A 19,643-nucleotide genomic window follows, 5' to 3' on the forward strand; every position below is an offset into this window, starting at 1 on the left:
TTCGCAGCCTTCGTGTTCGCAGCTTTCAAACGTTCACTACAGAAACATTCGGAAACCTCTCAGAGTCATCGGATACAAACGCCAGCATGTATCCAAGATTACGGCAACCGAGACAAAACGATTACGCCGCCTCTCCTTCCTTGCGTGGCCGGCCAACTTCTCCAAATGGCCTCTTATCCACCCAAAGGGCATTACAGGAGAGTAGGAGTGAAAACAACCATCTCCAGAACAAAATTCAACAACTTGAAAAAGAAAAAGTTCACCTGGAGAAGAAGTGCTTACAAATGGAAGCACAAAACAAACACCTGGAAGAAACACTACAGCGCCAGCCCGACATCAACATTATTAATGAGGGCTGGGGGATCAAGTTTGCTCAAGCCAGAGAGCAGATTGTATTCCTCATCAAAGAAAACAAGCAAAAGAGCGCTGAAGTGAAAGAAATGTCCGAGCAGCTTCAAGGCAGGAAAGCCACGATTGATAAGCTAGAGTGGGATCTCCAATACATGGACCAACAGAATCACCTGCTCCAAAGAAAGCTTGATGAAGCTGAAGAAAAAAATAAAGACCTTCTTCAAGAGAAGGAGCAACAGCAAGAAAGACTGTCAGAAGAAAAGTGCACTATCAAGGACTTTGAGAGTAAAAATCAAAAGTTGCAAGGATTCTGTAATGAACTGAAGGTCAAAACAAGTGAGCTGCAGGGAGAAAAGGAAACTCTGGAAAAACGATGCTCACAGATGCAGAAAAGGATCGATCAAATGGCCAAAAACAACTCAGAGCTCATTAAGGGGATATTGTTGGAATTCAACAACTTGAAGCGGGAAAACACAGAAATGCAGGCGCAAAAGCAAAAGCAAGACAAAATGCATGAAGACCTGCAGTGTACGCTCCGCGACACCCAGAAAAGAAATGAGCAGCTAGAAGGCCTGCACAAAGAAGATCAAATGAGAAATGCAGACCTGCAGAAGGCAAAGCTGACACAGGAGGCAACATCCAAAGAGCTCAAAGAACAGCTTGAAGAAACACGAGCAACATTAGAACAGGTGGAACAAACATGCAAGAAACTTGAGGAGCAAAACACCGAAACCATCCATGAGTTGAGAACCCTCATCCTGGAGAAAAAGGGGCTCGTGGAAAAGTCCATGAAAAAGAAGAAAAGATTCTTCAGCTTTTTCCGGAAGAGGGACAATACTGCTTCTTCAACTGATGTAGCCTCGTCTTGCTCCACCTCTGTTCACCCCCCCAACCAGTCCCGGCAGTTGACTGCCCCCTCCTGAGCCTGGTTCTGCCGGAGGTTTCTGCCCGTTTAAAGGCAGTTTTTCCTCCCCACTGTCGCCTAGTGCTTGCTCAGAGGGGATTGTTGGGGTTTCTCTCCTCTGCCTTGTTTCTTTATTTACTTGTTAACTTTTTGCTCTTACCTCATTTAACCTTGTTTCTTTATTTGCTTGTTAACTTTTTGTTCTTACCTCATTTAACCTTGTTTCTTTATTTACTTGTTAACTTTTTGTTCTTACCTCATTTAACCTTGTTTCTTTATTTGCTTGTTAACTTTTTGTTCTTACCTCATTTAACCTTGTTTCTTTATTTACTTGTTAACTTTTTGTTCTTACCTCATTTAACCTTGTTTCTTTATTTACTTGTTAACTTTTTGTTCTTACTTCATTTAACCTTGTTTCTTTATTTACTTGTTAACTTTTTGCTCTTACTTCATTTAACCTTGTTTCTTTATTTACTTGTTAACTTTTTGTTCTTACCTCATTTAACCTTGTTTCGTTATTTACTTGCTTGTTTAACTTTTTTTTCAACTTATCTAACAAAATAAAACAGTTGAATTTATCCTTTGAGTATTGTTCATCTAATCTTTACAGAGTTTTTCCAAAACACTTTCAAACATTCAGATCTGTCTTTCATTTTCTTCTTGAAACCTCATGAACGGTGACCTAAAAACTCTGGAACATGGTTTGAAACACTGAAATTGTTTCAGCTGAAACTGGCAAAGTCATACGTGCGTGTGTGTGTGTCACAGGTGATATGGTGTCACTAGTCCGGTCATCATGTTTAGGCTCATTCACGCCAAAATGATTTAGGCTAAATCTTTAAAACAGTGTCATTGCACACACTTTTCAATCACACAAATGCAGGATTAACTATTTGCAGTATCTTATCTGATTTATTATGAGAATGTCATGCCTGATCATTTGTACCCACACCATCAAAAATGGGGGCAAAAGGGAGGAGATCGCGTTTAATCGATTATAACACGAGGTCAGAAATATAAGTGCTGACATGAGTAGTGTCCACAGAAACCTCTGAGTCTCAGCTAAAAGCTCATGTAAACCATTTCTACAAACACCAAACAAAGCAAAGACACCAAACAGTTAAAAGAGCAGTTACGTCACCATGAATCTGTGGACAGGTAATATCCATATTTTGATTTATGATGTTCTGGAGTTAAATGGGAACCAAAGCATATTTTCAAAGGTGTTATATGCTATAAAATACTTTGAAAAATTAGGTGAGGGAAATGAAAAAGACATTTTTCTATGTTTGAGTCACAGTAACTTTGACATAGTAACATCTGCAGTAATATTTACAGCTCTGATGACATCTCACCAGCGTTAGCTTTATTTTGACACCAAGACTGTTTACACAGAGTTTGTAATTGCAGAGAAATACATTTATTTTGGTCATTTCATTTTGGAGCAGGAAGCTCACCCTTCTTGTTATACCCTTTAGATGAATACAGAGTTTTTTAATTAAATACATATTCTTTAAATAATGTTCCCTTTTATAAAAAGTAGGATCATTAAAAAAACAAAACATTTATTATAGCTCTGTCACGCAGAAAAAAGCTGTCTTTTTTCTGTGGTCTGTTATATAACATTAGGGGTGTTCGTGGCAATTAACTTTTTAATCGACTAAGCAGGTCAAGTAAGAAACACTTAAATATTAAGTTACATTTGAAAACTGTTTAAAAAAAAATATATATCCCCATTCCACATTCCAGAATGTCATGTGACAACCTGATTGGCTTAGGAGTGATGATGTCACAAGGAAGTTTTTCCTTAAATAGGGGTGACAAACAGCAATTTTTAGTTCGTTACTTCGCAGCCTTCGTGTTCGCAGCTTTCAAACGTTCACTACAGAAACATTCGGAAACCTCTCAGAGTCATCGGATACAAACGCCAGCATGTATCCAAGATTACGGCAACCGAGACAAAACGATTACGCCGCCTCTCCTTCCTTGCGTGGCCGGCCAACTTCTCCAAATGGCCTCTTATCCACCCAAAGGGCATTACAGGAGAGTAGGAGTGAAAACAACCATCTCCAGAACAAAATTCAACAACTTGAAAAAGAAAAAGTTCACCTGGAGAAGAAGTGCTTACAAATGGAAGCACAAAACAAACACCTGGAAGAAACACTACAGCGCCAGCCCGACATCAACATTATTAATGAGGGCTGGGGGATCAAGTTTGCTCAAGCCAGAGAGCAGATTGTATTCCTCATCAAAGAAAACAAGCAAAAGAGCGCTGAAGTGAAAGAAATGTCCGAGCAGCTTCAAGGCAGGAAAGCCACGATTGATAAGCTAGAGTGGGATCTCCAATACATGGACCAACAGAATCACCTGCTCCAAAGAAAGCTTGATGAAGCTGAAGAAAAAAATAAAGACCTTCTTCAAGAGAAGGAGCAACAGCAAGAAAGACTGTCAGAAGAAAAGTGCACTATCAAGGACTTTGAGAGTAAAAATCAAAAGTTGCAAGGATTCTGTAATGAACTGAAGGTCAAAACAAGTGAGCTGCAGGGAGAAAAGGAAACTCTGGAAAAACGATGCTCACAGATGCAAAAAAGGATCGATCAAATGGCCAAAAACAACTCAGAGCTCATTAAGGGGATATTGTTGGAATTCAACAACTTGAAGCGCGAAAACACAGAAATGCAGGCGCAAAAGCAAAAGCAAGACAAAATGCATGAAGACCTGCAGTGTACGCTCCGCGACACCCAGAAAAGAAATGAGCAGCTAGAAGGCCTGCACAAAGAAGATCAAGTGAGAAATGCAGACCTGCAGAAGGCAAAGCTGACACAGGAGGCAACATCCAAAGAGCTCAAAGAACAGCTTGAAGAAACACGAGCAACATTAGAACAGGTGGAACAAACATGCAAGAAACTTGAGGAGCAAAACACCGAAACCATCCATGAGTTGAGAACCCTCATCCTGGAGAAAAAGGGGCTCGTGGAAAAGTCCATGAAAAAGAAGAAAAGATTCTTCAGCTTTTTCCGGAAGAGGGACAATACTGCTTCTTCAACTGATGTAGCCTCGTCTTGCTCCACCTCTGTTCACCCCCCCAACCAGTCCCGGCAGTTGACTGCCCCCTCCTGAGCCTGGTTCTGCCGGAGGTTTCTGCCCGTTTAAAGGCAGTTTTTCCTCCCCACTGTCGCCTAGTGCTTGCTCAGAGGGGATTGTTGGGGTTTCTCTCCTCTGCCTTGTTTCTTTATTTACTTGTTAACTTTTTGCTCTTACCTCATTTAACATTGTTTCGTTATTTACTTGTTAACTTTTTGCTCTTACTTCATTTAACCTTGTTTCTTTATTTGCTTGTTAACTTTTTGTTCTTACTTCATTTAACCTTGTTTCTTTATTTGCTTGTTAACTTTTTGTTCTTACCTCATTTAACCTTGTTTCTTTATTTACTTGTTAACTTTTTGCTCTTACTTCATTTAACCTTGTTTCTTTATTTACTTGTTAACTTTTTGTTCTTACTTCATTTAACCTTGTTTCTTTATTTGCTTGTTAACTTTTTGTTCTTACCTCATTTAACCTTGTTTCGTTATTTACTTGTTAACTTTTTGCTCTTACTTCATTTAACCTTGTTTCTTTATTTGCTTGTTAACTTTTTGTTCTTACCTCATTTAACCTTGTTTCTTTATTTACTTGTTAACTTTTTGTTCTTACTTCATTTAACCTTGTTTCTTTATTTACTTGTTAACTTTTTGCTCTTACTTCATTTAACCTTGTTTCTTTATTTGCTTGTTAACTTTTTGTTCTTACCTCATTTAACCTTGTTTCGTTATTTACTTGCTTGTTTAATTTTTTTTTCAACTTATCTAACAAAATAAAACAGTTGAATTTATCCTTTGAGTATTGTTCATCTAATCTTTACAGAGTTTTTCCAAAACACTTTCAAACATTCAGATCTGTCTTTCATTTTCTTCTTGAAACCTCATGAACGGTGACCTAAAAACTCTGGAACATGGTTTGAAACACTGAAATTGTTTCAGCTGAAACTGGCAAAGTCATACGTGCGTGTGTGTGTGTCACAGGTGATATGGTGTCACTAGTCCGGTCATCATGTTTAGGCTCATTCACGCCAAAATGATTTAGGCTAAATCTTTAAAACAGTGTCATTGCACACACTTTTCAATCACACAAATGCAGGATTAACTATTTGCAGTATCTTATCTGATTTATTATGAGAATGTCATGCCTGATCATTTGTACCCACACCATCAAAAATGGGGGCAAAAGGGAGGAGATCGCGTTTAATCGATTATAACACGAGGTCAGAAATATAAGTGCTGACATGAGTAGTGTCCACAGAAACCTCTGAGTCTCAGCTAAAAGCTCATGTAAACCATTTCTACAAACACCAAACAAAGCAAAGACACCAAACAGTTAAAAGAGCAGTTACGTCACCATGAATCTGTGGACAGGTAATATCCATATTTTGATTTATGATGTTCTGGAGTTAAATGGGAACCAAAGCATATTTTCAAAGGTGTTATATGCTATAAAATACTTTGAAAAATTAGGTGAGGGAAATGAAAAAGACATTTTTCTATGTTTGAGTCACAGTAACTTTGACATAGTAACATCTGCAGTAATATTTACAGCTCTGATGACATCTCACCAGCGTTAGCTTTATTTTGACACCAAGACTGTTTACACAGAGTTTGTAATTGCAGAGAAATACATTTATTTTGGTCATTTCATTTTGGAGCAGGAAGCTCACCCTTCTTGTTATACCCTTTAGATGAATACAGAGTTTTTTAATTAAATACATATTCTTTAAATAATGTTCCCTTTTATAAAAAGTAGGATCATTAAAAAAACAAAACATTTATTATAGCTCTGTCACGCAGAAAAAAGCTGTCTTTTTTCTGTGGTCTGTTATATAACATTAGGGGTGTTCGTGGCAATTAACTTTTTAATCGACTAAGCAGGTCAAGTAAGAAACACTTAAATATTAAGTTAAATTTGAAAACTGTTTAAAAAAAAATATATATCCCCATTCCACATTCCAGAATGTCATGTGACAACCTGATTGGCTTAGGAGTGATGATGTCACAAGGAAGTTTTTCCTTAAATAGGGGTGACAAACAGCAATTTTTAGTTCGTTACTTCGCAGCCTTCGTGTTCGCAGCTTTCAAACGTTCACTACAGAAACATTCGGAAACCTCTCAGAGTCATCGGATACAAACGCCAGCATGTATCCAAGATTACGGCAACCGAGACAAAACGATTACGCCGCCTCTCCTTCCTTGCGTGGCCGGCCAACTTCTCCAAATGGCCTCTTATCCACCCAAAGGGCATTACAGGAGAGTAGGAGTGAAAACAACCATCTCCAGAACAAAATTCAACAACTTGAAAAAGAAAAAGTTCACCTGGAGAAGAAGTGCTTACAAATGGAAGCACAAAACAAACACCTGGAAGAAACACTACAGCGCCAGCCCGACATCAACATTATTAATGAGGGCTGGGGGATCAAGTTTGCTCAAGCCAGAGAGCAGATTGTATTCCTCATCAAAGAAAACAAGCAAAAGAGCGCTGAAGTGAAAGAAATGTCCGAGCAGCTTCAAGGCAGGAAAGCCACGATTGATAAACTAGAGTGGGATCTCCAATACATGGACCAACAGAATCACCTGCTCCAAAGAAAGCTTGATGAAGCTGAAGAAAAAAATAAAGACCTTCTTCAAGAGAAGGAGCAACAGCAAGAAAGACTGTCAGAAGAAAAGTGCACTATCAAGGACTTTGAGAGTAAAAATCAAAAGTTGCAAGGATTCTGTAATGAACTGAAGGTCAAAACAAGTGAGCTGCAGGGAGAAAAGGAAACTCTGGAAAAACGATGCTCACAGATGCAGAAAAGGATCGATCAAATGGCCAAAAACAACTCAGAGCTCATTAAGGGGATATTGTTGGAATTCAACAACTTGAAGCGGGAAAACACAGAAATGCAGGCGCAAAAGCAAAAGCAAGACAAAATGCATGAAGACCTGCAGTGTACGCTCCGCGACACCCAGAAAAGAAATGAGCAGCTAGAAGGCCTGCACAAAGAAGATCAAATGAGAAATGCAGACCTGCAGAAGGCAAAGCTGACACAGGAGGCAACATCCAAAGAGCTCAAAGAACAGCTTGAAGAAACACGAGCAACATTAGAACAGGTGGAACAAACATGCAAGAAACTTGAGGAGCAAAACACCGAAACCATCCATGAGTTGAGAACCCTCATCCTGGAGAAAAAGGGGCTCGTGGAAAAGTCCATGAAAAAGAAGAAAAGATTCTTCAGCTTTTTCCGGAAGAGGGACAATACTGCTTCTTCAACTGATGTAGCCTCGTCTTGCTCCACCTCTGTTCACCCCCCCAACCAGTCCCGGCAGTTGACTGCCCCCTCCTGAGCCTGGTTCTGCCGGAGGTTTCTGCCCGTTTAAAGGCAGTTTTTCCTCCCCACTGTCGCCTAGTGCTTGCTCAGAGGGGATTGTTGGGGTTTCTCTCCTCTGCCTTGTTTCTTTATTTACTTGTTAACTTTTTGCTCTTACCTCATTTAACCTTGTTTCTTTATTTGCTTGTTAACTTTTTGTTCTTACCTCATTTAACCTTGTTTCTTTATTTACTTGTTAACTTTTTGTTCTTACCTCATTTAACCTTGTTTCTTTATTTGCTTGTTAACTTTTTGTTCTTACCTCATTTAACCTTGTTTCTTTATTTACTTGTTAACTTTTTGTTCTTACCTCATTTAACCTTGTTTCTTTATTTACTTGTTAACTTTTTGTTCTTACTTCATTTAACCTTGTTTCTTTATTTACTTGTTAACTTTTTGCTCTTACTTCATTTAACCATGTTTCTTTATTTACTTGTTAACTTTTTGTTCTTACCTCATTTAACCTTGTTTCGTTATTTACTTGCTTGTTTAACTTTTTTTTCAACTTATCTAACAAAATAAAACAGTTGAATTTATCCTTTGAGTATTGTTCATCTAATCTTTACAGAGTTTTTCCAAAACACTTTCAAACATTCAGATCTGTCTTTCATTTTCTTCTTGAAACCTCATGAACGGTGACCTAAAAACTCTGGAACATGGTTTGAAACACTGAAATTGTTTCAGCTGAAACTGGCAAAGTCATACGTGCGTGTGTGTGTGTCACAGGTGATATGGTGTCACTAGTCCGGTCATCATGTTTAGGCTCATTCACGCCAAAATGATTTAGGCTAAATCTTTAAAACAGTGTCATTGCACACACTTTTCAATCACACAAATGCAGGATTAACTATTTGCAGTATCTTATCTGATTTATTATGAGAATGTCATGCCTGATCATTTGTACCCACACCATCAAAAATGGGGGCAAAAGGGAGGAGATCGCGTTTAATCGATTATAACACGAGGTCAGAAATATAAGTGCTGACATGAGTAGTGTCCACAGAAACCTCTGAGTCTCAGCTAAAAGCTCATGTAAACCATTTCTACAAACACCAAACAAAGCAAAGACACCAAACAGTTAAAAGAGCAGTTACGTCACCATGAATCTGTGGACAGGTAATATCCATATTTTGATTTATGATGTTCTGGAGTTAAATGGGAACCAAAGCATATTTTCAAAGGTGTTATATGCTATAAAATACTTTGAAAAATTAGGTGAGGGAAATGAAAAAGACATTTTTCTATGTTTGAGTCACAGTAACTTTGACATAGTAACATCTGCAGTAATATTTACAGCTCTGATGACATCTCACCAGCGTTAGCTTTATTTTGACACCAAGACTGTTTACACAGAGTTTGTAATTGCAGAGAAATACATTTATTTTGGTCATTTCATTTTGGAGCAGGAAGCTCACCCTTCTTGTTATACCCTTTAGATGAATACAGAGTTTTTTAATTAAATACATATTCTTTAAATAATGTTCCCTTTTATAAAAAGTAGGATCATTAAAAAAACAAAACATTTATTATAGCTCTGTCACGCAGAAAAAAGCTGTCTTTTTTCTGTGGTCTGTTATATAACATTAGGGGTGTTCGTGGCAATTAACTTTTTAATCGACTAAGCAGGTCAAGTAAGAAACACTTAAATATTAAGTTAAATTTGAAAACTGTTTAAAAAAAAATATATATCCCCATTCCACATTCCAGAATGTCATGTGACAACCTGATTGGCTTAGGAGTGATGATGTCACAAGGAAGTTTTTCCTTAAATAGGGGTGACAAACAGCAATTTTTAGTTCGTTACTTCGCAGCCTTCGTGTTCGCAGCTTTCAAACGTTCACTACAGAAACATTCGGAAACCTCTCAGAGTCATCGGATACAAACGCCAGCATGTATCCAAGATTACGGCAACCGAGACAAAACGATTACGCCGCCTCTCCTTCCTTGCGTGGCCGGCCAACTTCTCCAAATGGCCTCTTATCCACCCAAAGGGCATTACAGGAGAGTAGGAGTGAAAACAACCATCTCCAGAACAAAATTCAACAACTTGAAAAAGAAAAAGTTCACCTGGAGAAGAAGTGCTTACAAATGGAAGCACAAAACAAACACCTGGAAGAAACACTACAGCGCCAGCCCGACATCAACATTATTAATGAGGGCTGGGGGATCAAGTTTGCTCAAGCCAGAGAGCAGATTGTATTCCTCATCAAAGAAAACAAGCAAAAGAGCGCTGAAGTGAAAGAAATGTCCGAGCAGCTTCAAGGCAGGAAAGCCACGATTGATAAACTAGAGTGGGATCTCCAATACATGGACCAACAGAATCACCTGCTCCAAAGAAAGCTTGATGAAGCTGAAGAAAAAAATAAAGACCTTCTTCAAGAGAAGGAGCAACAGCAAGAAAGACTGTCAGAAGAAAAGTGCACTATCAAGGACTTTGAGAGTAAAAATCAAAAGTTGCAAGGATTCTGTAATGAACTGAAGGTCAAAACAAGTGAGCTGCAGGGAGAAAAGGAAACTCTGGAAAAACGATGCTCACAGATGCAGAAAAGGATCGATCAAATGGCCAAAAACAACTCAGAGCTCATTAAGGGGATATTGTTGGAATTCAACAACTTGAAGCGGGAAAACACAGAAATGCAGGCGCAAAAGCAAAAGCAAGACAAAATGCATGAAGACCTGCAGTGTACGCTCCGCGACACCCAGAAAAGAAATGAGCAGCTAGAAGGCCTGCACAAAGAAGATCAAATGAGAAATGCAGACCTGCAGAAGGCAAAGCTGACACAGGAGGCAACATCCAAAGAGCTCAAAGAACAGCTTGAAGAAACACGAGCAACATTAGAACAGGTGGAACAAACATGCAAGAAACTTGAGGAGCAAAACACCGAAACCATCCATGAGTTGAGAACCCTCATCCTGGAGAAAAAGGGGCTCGTGGAAAAGTCCATGAAAAAGAAGAAAAGATTCTTCAGCTTTTTCCGGAAGAGGGACAATACTGCTTCTTCAACTGATGTAGCCTCGTCTTGCTCCACCTCTGTTCACCCCCCCAACCAGTCCCGGCAGTTGACTGCCCCCTCCTGAGCCTGGTTCTGCCGGAGGTTTCTGCCCGTTTAAAGGCAGTTTTTCCTCCCCACTGTCGCCTAGTGCTTGCTCAGAGGGGATTGTTGGGGTTTCTCTCCTCTGCCTTGTTTCTTTATTTACTTGTTAACTTTTTGCTCTTACCTCATTTAACCTTGTTTCTTTATTTACTTGTTAACTTTTTGCTCTTACCTCATTTAACCTTGTTTCTTTATTTGCTTGTTAACTTTTTGTTCTTACCTCATTTAACCTTGTTTCTTTATTTGCTTGTTAACTTTTTGCTCTTACTTCATTTAACCTTGTTTCTTTATTTACTTGTTAACTTTTTGTTCTTACCTCATTTAACCTTGTTTCTTTATTTACTTGTTAACTTTTTGTTCTTACTTCATTTAACCTTGTTTCTTTATTTACTTGTTAACTTTTTGCTCTTACTTCATTTAACCATGTTTCTTTATTTACTTGTTAACTTTTTGTTCTTACCTCATTTAACCTTGTTTCGTTATTTACTTGCTTGTTTAACTTTTTTTTCAACTTATCTAACAAAATAAAACAGTTGAATTTATCCTTTGAGTATTGTTCATCTAATCTTTACAGAGTTTTTCCAAAACACTTTCAAACATTCAGATCTGTCTTTCATTTTCTTCTTGAAACCTCATGAACGGTGACCTAAAAACTCTGGAACATGGTTTGAAACACTGAAATTGTTTCAGCTGAAACTGGCAAAGTCATACGTGCGTGTGTGTGTGTCACAGGTGATATGGTGTCACTAGTCCGGTCATCATGTTTAGGCTCATTCACGCCAAAATGATTTAGGCTAAATCTTTAAAACAGTGTCATTGCACACACTTTTCAATCACACAAATGCAGGATTAACTATTTGCAGTATCTTATCTGATTTATTATGAGAATGTCATGCCTGATCATTTGTACCCACACCATCAAAAATGGGGGCAAAAGGGAGGAGATCGCGTTTAATCGATTATAACACGAGGTCAGAAATATAAGTGCTGACATGAGTAGTGTCCACAGAAACCTCTGAGTCTCAGCTAAAAGCTCATGTAAACCATTTCTACAAACACCAAACAAAGCAAAGACACCAAACAGTTAAAAGAGCAGTTACGTCACCATGAATCTGTGGACAGGTAATATCCATATTTTGATTTATGATGTTCTGGAGTTAAATGGGAACCAAAGCATATTTTCAAAGGTGTTATATGCTATAAAATACTTTGAAAAATTAGGTGAGGGAAATGAAAAAGACATTTTTCTATGTTTGAGTCACAGTAACTTTGACATAGTAACATCTGCAGTAATATTTACAGCTCTGATGACATCTCACCAGCGTTAGCTTTATTTTGACACCAAGACTGTTTACACAGAGTTTGTAATTGCAGAGAAATACATTTATTTTGGTCATTTCATTTTGGAGCAGGAAGCTCACCCTTCTTGTTATACCCTTTAGATGAATACAGAGTTTTTTAATTAAATACATATTCTTTAAATAATGTTCCCTTTTATAAAAAGTAGGATCATTAAAAAAACAAAACATTTATTATAGCTCTGTCACGCAGAAAAAAGCTGTCTTTTTTCTGTGGTCTGTTATATAACATTAGGGGTGTTCGTGGCAATTAACTTTTTAATCGACTAAGCAGGTCAAGTAAGAAACACTTAAATATTAAGTTAAATTTGAAAACTGTTTAAAAAAAAATATATATCCCCATTCCACATTCCAGAATGTCATGTGACAACCTGATTGGCTTAGGAGTGATGATGTCACAAGGAAGTTTTTCCTTAAATAGGGGTGACAAACAGCAATTTTTAGTTCGTTACTTCGCAGCCTTCGTGTTCGCAGCTTTCAAACGTTCACTACAGAAACATTCGGAAACCTCTCAGAGTCATCGGATACAAACGCCAGCATGTATCCAAGATTACGGCAACCGAGACAAAACGATTACGCCGCCTCTCCTTCCTTGCGTGGCCGGCCAACTTCTCCAAATGGCCTCTTATCCACCCAAAGGGCATTACAGGAGAGTAGGAGTGAAAACAACCATCTCCAGAACAAAATTCAACAACTTGAAAAAGAAAAAGTTCACCTGGAGAAGAAGTGCTTACAAATGGAAGCACAAAACAAACACCTGGAAGAAACACTACAGCGCCAGCCCGACATCAACATTATTAATGAGGGCTGGGGGATCAAGTTTGCTCAAGCCAGAGAGCAGATTGTATTCCTCATCAAAGAAAACAAGCAAAAGAGCGCTGAAGTGAAAGAAATGTCCGAGCAGCTTCAAGGCAGGAAAGCCACGATTGATAAGCTAGAGTGGGATCTCCAATACATGGACCAACAGAATCACCTGCTCCAAAGAAAGCTTGATGAAGCTGAAGAAAAAAATAAAGACCTTCTTCAAGAGAAGGAGCAACAGCAAGAAAGACTGTCAGAAGAAAAGTGCACTATCAAGGACTTTGAGAGTAAAAATCAAAAGTTGCAAGGATTCTGTAATGAACTGAAGGTCAAAACAAGTGAGCTGCAGGGAGAAAAGGAAACTCTGGAAAAACGATGCTCACAGATGCAGAAAAGGATCGATCAAATGGCCAAAAACAACTCAGAGCTCATTAAGGGGATATTGTTGGAATTCAACAACTTGAAGCGGGAAAACACAGAAATGCAGGCGCAAAAGCAAAAGCAAGACAAAATGCATGAAGACCTGCAGTGTACGCTCCGCGACACCCAGAAAAGAAATGAGCAGCTAGAAGGCCTGCACAAAGAAGATCAAGTGAGAAATGCAGACCTGCAGAAGGCAAAGCTGACACAGGAGGCAACATCCAAAGAGCTCAAAGAACAGCTTGAAGAAACACGAGCAACATTAGAACAGGTGGAACAAACATGCAAGAAACTTGAGGAGCAAAACACCGAAACCATCCATGAGTTGAGAACCCTCATCCTGGAGAAAAAGGGGCTCGTGGAAAAGTCCATGAAAAAGAAGAAAAGATTCTTCAGCTTTTTCCGGAAGAGGGACAATACTGCTTCTTCAACTGATGTAGCCTCGTCTTGCTCCACCTCTGTTCACCCCCCCAACCAGTCCCGGCAGTTGACTGCCCCCTCCTGAGCCTGGTTCTGCCGGAGGTTTCTGCCCGTTTAAAGGCAGTTTTTCCTCCCCACTGTCGCCTAGTGCTTGCTCAGAGGGGATTGTTGGGGTTTCTCTCCTCTGCCTTGTTTCTTTATTTACTTGTTAACTTTTTGCTCTTACTTCATTTAACCTTGTTTCTTTATTTGCTTGTTAACTTTTTGTTCTTACCTCATTTAACCTTGTTTCTTTATTTGCTTGTTAACTTTTTGTTCTTACCTCATTTAACCTTGTTTCTTTATTTGCTTGTTAACTTTTTGTTCTTACCTCATTTAACCTTGTTTCTTTATTTACTTGTTAACTTTTTGCTCTTACTTCATTTAACCTTGTTTCTTTATTTACTTGTTAACTTTTTGTTCTTACCTCATTTAACCTTGTTTCGTTATTTACTTGCTTGTTTAACTTTTTTTTCAACTTATCTAACAAAATAAAACAGTTGAATTTATCCTTTGAGTATTGTTCATCTAATCTTTACAGAGTTTTTCCAAAACACTTTCAAACATTCAGATCTGTCTTTCATTTTCTTCTTGAAACCTCATGAACGGTGACCTAAAAACTCTGGAACATGGTTTGAAACACTGAAATTGTTTCAGCTGAAACTGGCAAAGTCATACGTGCGTGTGTGTGTGTCACAGGTGATATGGTGTCACTAGTCCGGTCATCATGTTTAGGCTCATTCACGCCAAAATGATTTAGGCTAAATCTTTAAAACAGTGTCATTGCACACACTTTTCAATCACACAAATGCAGGATTAACTATTTGCAGTATCTTATCTGATTTATTATGAGAATGTCATGCCTGATCATTTGTACCCACACCATCAAAAATGGGGGCAAAAGGGAGGAGATCGCGTTTAATTGATTATAACACGAGGTCAGAAATATAAGTGCTGACATGAGTAGTGTCCACAGAAACCTCTGAGTCTCAGCTAAAAGCTCATGTAAACCATTTCTACAAACACCAAACAAAGCAAAGACACCAAACAGTTAAAAGAGCAGTTACGTCACCATGAATCTGTGGACAGGTAATATCCATATTTTGATTTATGATGTTCTGGAGTTAAATGGGAACCAAAGCATATTTTCAAAGGTGTTATATGCTATAAAATACTTTGAAAAATTAGGTGAGGGAAATGAAAAAGACATTTTTCTATGTTTGAGTCACAGTAACTTTGACATAGTAACATCTGCAGTAATATTTACAGCTCTGATGACATCTCACCAGCGTTAGCTTTATTTTGACACCAAGACTGTTTACACAGAGTTTGTAATTGCAGAGAAATACATTTATTTTGGTCATTTCATTTTGGAGCAGGAAGCTCACCCTTCTTGTTATACCCTTTAGATGAATACAGAGTTTTTTAATTAAATACATATTCTTTAAATAATGTTCCCTTTTATAAAAAGTAGGATCATTAAAAAAACAAAACATTTATTATAGCTCTGTCACGCAGAAAAAAGCTGTCTTTTTTCTGTGGTCTGTTATATAACATTAGGGGTGTTCGTGGCAATTAACTTTTTAATCGACTAAGCAGGTCAAGTAAGAAACACTTAAATATTAAGTTAAATTTGAAAACTGTTTAAAAAATATATATATATCCCCATTCCACATTCCAGAATGTCATGTGACAACCTGATTGGCTTAGGAGTGATGATGTCACAAGGAAGTTTTTCCTTAAATAGGGGTGACAAACAGCAATTTTTAGTTCGTTACTTCGCAGCCTTCGTGTTCGCAGCTTTCAAACGTTCACTACAGAAACATTCGGAAACCTCTCAGAGTCATCGGATACAAACGCCAGCATGTATCCAAGATTACGGCAACCGAGACAAAACGATTACGCCGCCTCTCCTTCCTTGCGTGGCCGGCCAACTTCTCCAAATGGCCTCTTATCCACCCAAAGGGCATTACAGGAGAGTAGGAGTGAAAACAACCATCTCCAGAACAAAATTCAACAACTTGAAAAAGAAAAAGTTCACCTGGAGAAGAAGTGCTTACAAATGGAAGCACAAAACAAACACCTGGAAGAAACACTACAGCGCCAGCCCGACATCAACATTATTAATGAGGGCTGGGGGATCAAGTTTGCTCAAGCCAGAGAGCAGATTGTATTCCTCATCAAAGAAAACAAGCAAAAGAGCGCTGAAGTGAAAGAAATGTCCGAGCAGCTTCAAGGCAGGAAAGCCACGATTGATAAGCTAGAGTGGGATCTCCAATACATGGACCAACAGAATCACCTGCTCCAAAGAAAGCTTGATGAAGCTGAAGAAAAAAATAAAGACCTTCTTCAAGAGAAGGAGCAACAGCAAGAAAGACTGTCAGAAGAAAAGTGCACTATCAAGGACTTTGAGAGTAAAAATCAAAAGTTGCAAGGATTCTGTAATGAACTGAAGGTCAAAACAAGTGAGCTGCAGGGAGAAAAGGAAACTCTGGAAAAACGATGCTCACAGATGCAAAAAAGGATCGATCAAATGGCCAAAAACAACTCAGAGCTCATTAAGGGGATATTGTTGGAATTCAACAACTCGAAGCGGGAAAACACAGAAATGCAGGCGCAAAAGCAAAAGCAAGACAAAATGCATGAAGACCTGCAGTGTACGCTCCGCGACACCCAGAAAAGAAATGAGCAGCTAGAAGGCCTGCACAAAGAAGATCAAATGAGAAATGCAGACCTGCAGAAGGCAAAGCTGACACAGGAGGCAACATCCAAAGAGCTCAAAGAACAGCTTGAAGAAACACGAGCAACATTAGAACAGGTGGAACAAACATGCAAGAAACTTGAGGAGCAAAACACCGAAACCATCCATGAGTTGAGAACCCTCATCCTGGAGAAAAAGGGGCTCGTGGAAAAGTCCATGAAAAAGAAGAAAAGATTCTTCAGCTTTTTCCGGAAGAGGGACAATACTGCTTCTTCAACTGATGTAGCCTCGTCTTGCTCCACCTCTGTTCACCCCCCCAACCAGTCCCGGCAGTTGACTGCCCCCTCCTGAGCCTGGTTCTGCCGGAGGTTTCTGCCCGTTTAAAGGCAGTTTTTCCTCCCCACTGTCGCCTAGTGCTTGCTCAGAGGGGATTGTTGGGGTTTCTCTCCTCTGCCTTGTTTCTTTATTTACTTGTTAACTTTTTGCTCTTACTTCATTTAACCTTGTTTCTTTATTTGCTTGTTAACTTTTTGCTCTTACCTCATTTAACCTTGTTTCGTTATTTACTTGCTTGTTTAACTTTTTTTTCAACTTATCTAACAAAATAAAACAGTTGAATTTATCCTTTGAGTATTGTTCATCTAATCTTTACAGAGTTTTTCCAAAACACTTTCAAACATTCAGATCTGTCTTTCATTTTCTTCTTGAAACCTCATGAACGGTGACCTAAAAACTCTGGAACATGGTTTGAAACACTGAAATTGTTTCAGCTGAAACTGGCAAAGTCATACGTGCGTGTGTGTGTGTCACAGGTGATATGGTGTCACTAGTCCGGTCATCATGTTTAGGCTCATTCACGCCAAAATGATTTAGGCTAAATCTTTAAAACAGTGTCATTGCACACACTTTTCAATCACACAAATGCAGGATTAACTATTTGCAGTATCTTATCTGATTTATTATGAGAATGTCATGCCTGATCATTTGTACCCACACCATCAAAAATGGGGGCAAAAGGGAGGAGATCGCGTTTAATCGATTATAACACGAGGTCAGAAATATAAGTGCTGACATGAGTAGTGTCCACAGAAACCTCTGAGTCTCAGCTAAAAGCTCATGTAAACCATTTCTACAAACACCAAACAAAGCAAAGACGCCAAACAGTTAAAAGAGCAGTTACGTCACCATGAATCTGTGGACAGGTAATATCCATATTTTGATTTATGATGTTCTGGAGTTAAATGGGAACCAAAGCATATTTTCAAAGGTGTTATATGCTATAAAATACTTTGAAAAATTAGGTGAGGGAAATGAAAAAGACATTTTTCTATGTTTGAGTCACAGTAACTTTGACATAGTAACATCTGCAGTAATATTTACAGCTCTGATGACATCTCACCAGCGTTAGCTTTATTTTGACACCAAGACTGTTTACACAGAGTTTGTAATTGCAGAGAAATACATTTATTTTGGTCATTTCATTTTGGAGCAGGAAGCTCACCCTTCTTGTTATACCCTTTAGATGAATACAGAGTTTTTTAATTAAATACATATTCTTTAAATAATGTTCCCTTTTATAAAAAGTAGGATGGTTTAGTTGGTTTAGTTAGCTGGTTAGTTAGATCAGCTGACACAGATCCCTGACACACGCTGGTTAGTTATTTAATGATTTCAACTTAGTTTATTTTCTCTAAAACTTCAGTGCACGGTTGCAGGGATCAGCTGAAACAGATCGCTGTCACAGGCTGGTTAGTTATTTAATGGTTTCAGCTTAGTTTATTTTATCTAAAACTTCAGTGCATGGTCGCAAAGATCAGCTGACACAGATCCCTGGCACAGGCTGGTTAGTTATTTAATTGTTTCAGCTTACTTTATTTTCTGTAAAACTTCAGTGCACAGTTGCAGGGATCAGCTAACACAGATCCCTGACACACACTGGTTAGTTATTTAATGGTTTCAACTTAGTTTATTTGATCTACAACTTCAGTCCACGTTCGCAAGGATCAGCTGACCCAGATCGCTGGCACAGCCTGGTTGGTTATTTAATGGTTTCAGCTTAGTTTATTTTCTCTAAAAATTCAGTGCACGGTTGCAGGGATCAGCTGACACAGATCGCTGGCACAGGCTGGTTAGTTATTTAGTGGTTTCAGCTTAGTTTATTTTGATCTAAAACTTCAGTACACGTTCGCAGGGATCAGCTGACACAGATCTGTGGCACAGCCTGGTTGGTTATTTAATGGTTTCAGCTTAGTTTATTTGATCTAAAACTTCAGTGCACGGTTGCAGGGATCAGCTGACACAGATCGCTCGCACAGGCTGGTTGGTTATTTAATGGTTTCAGGTTAGTTTATTTGATCTAAGACTTCAGTGCATGTTCGCAAAGATCAGCTGACACAGATCTGTGGCACAGCCTGGTTGGTTATTTAATGGTTTCAGCTTAGTTTATTTGATCTAAAACTTCAGTGCACGGTCACAGGGATCCGCTGACACAGATCGCTGGTTAGTTATTTAATGGTTTCAGCTTAGTTTATTTTATCTAAAACTTCAGTGCATGGTCGCAGGGATCAGCTGACACAGATCGCTGGTTAGTTATTTAATGGTTTCAGCTTAGTTTATTTTATCTAAAACTTCAGTGCACGGTCGCAGGGATCAGCTGACACAGATCGCTGGCACAGGCTGGTTAGTTATTTAATTGTTTCAGCTTAGTTTATCTAAAACTTCAGTGCACGGTTGCAGGGATCAGCTGACACAGATCGTTGGCACAGGCTGGTTAGTTATTTAATGGTTTCAACTTAGTTTATTTGATCTAAAACTTCAGTGCACGGTTGCAGGGATCAGATGAAACAGATCGCTGGCACAGGCTGGCTAGTTATTTAATGGTTTCAACTTAGTTTATTTTCTCTAAAACTTCAGTGCACGGTTGCAGGGATCAGCTGACACAGATCGCTGGCACAGGCTGGTTAGTTATTTAGTGGTTTCAGCTTAGTTTATTTGATCTAAAACTTCAGTGCACGGTCGCAGTGATCAGCTGACACAGATCGCTGGCACAGGCTGGTTAGTTATTTAATGGTTTCAGCTTTGTTTATTTGATCTACAACTTCAGTCCACGTTCGCAGGG

General features: G+C 38.7%; 2 protein-coding genes across 2 annotated transcripts in view; both read left to right on the plus strand.

The window, feature by feature from the left end:
• Window positions 1-19,643, plus strand: part of LOC146676476 (protein NLRC3-like) — a 455,324-nt gene that overhangs the window by 41,829 nt on the left and 393,852 nt on the right. The gene's annotated exons all lie outside the window — the stretch shown is intronic.
• LOC146676477 (uncharacterized) lies at window positions 5,180-16,876 on the plus strand. Its single transcript, XM_085400822.1, has 4 exons — window positions 5,180-6,853; window positions 9,478-9,954; window positions 12,579-13,864; window positions 15,581-16,876. The coding sequence occupies exons 1-4, from the start codon at window positions 6,481-6,483 to the stop codon at window positions 16,874-16,876; spliced, it is 3,432 nt and encodes a 1,143-aa protein (XP_085256948.1). The 5' UTR covers window positions 5,180-6,480.

The sequence above is a fragment of the Rhamphochromis longiceps genome, linkage group LG3 (assembly GCF_057381845.1).
Source record: "Rhamphochromis longiceps isolate RC_006_pf linkage group LG3, R_longiceps_female_GT1.1, whole genome shotgun sequence".
In the NCBI taxonomy this organism is placed as follows: Eukaryota; Metazoa; Chordata; class Actinopteri; order Cichliformes; family Cichlidae; genus Rhamphochromis; species Rhamphochromis longiceps.

Excerpts from the sequence above, each read along its gene's own strand:
- LOC146676477 (XM_085400822.1), top strand. The coding sequence starts at position 6,481 with ATGTATCCAAGATTACGGCAACCGAGACAAAACGATTACGCCGCCTCT. Across the intron at positions 6,854-9,477 it reads AATGTCCGAGCAGCTTCAAG|CAATTTTTAGTTCGTTACTT; the intron begins GCAGGAAAGCCA and ends GGTGACAAACAG. Across the intron at positions 9,955-12,578 it reads AATGTCCGAGCAGCTTCAAG|CAATTTTTAGTTCGTTACTT; the intron begins GCAGGAAAGCCA and ends GGTGACAAACAG.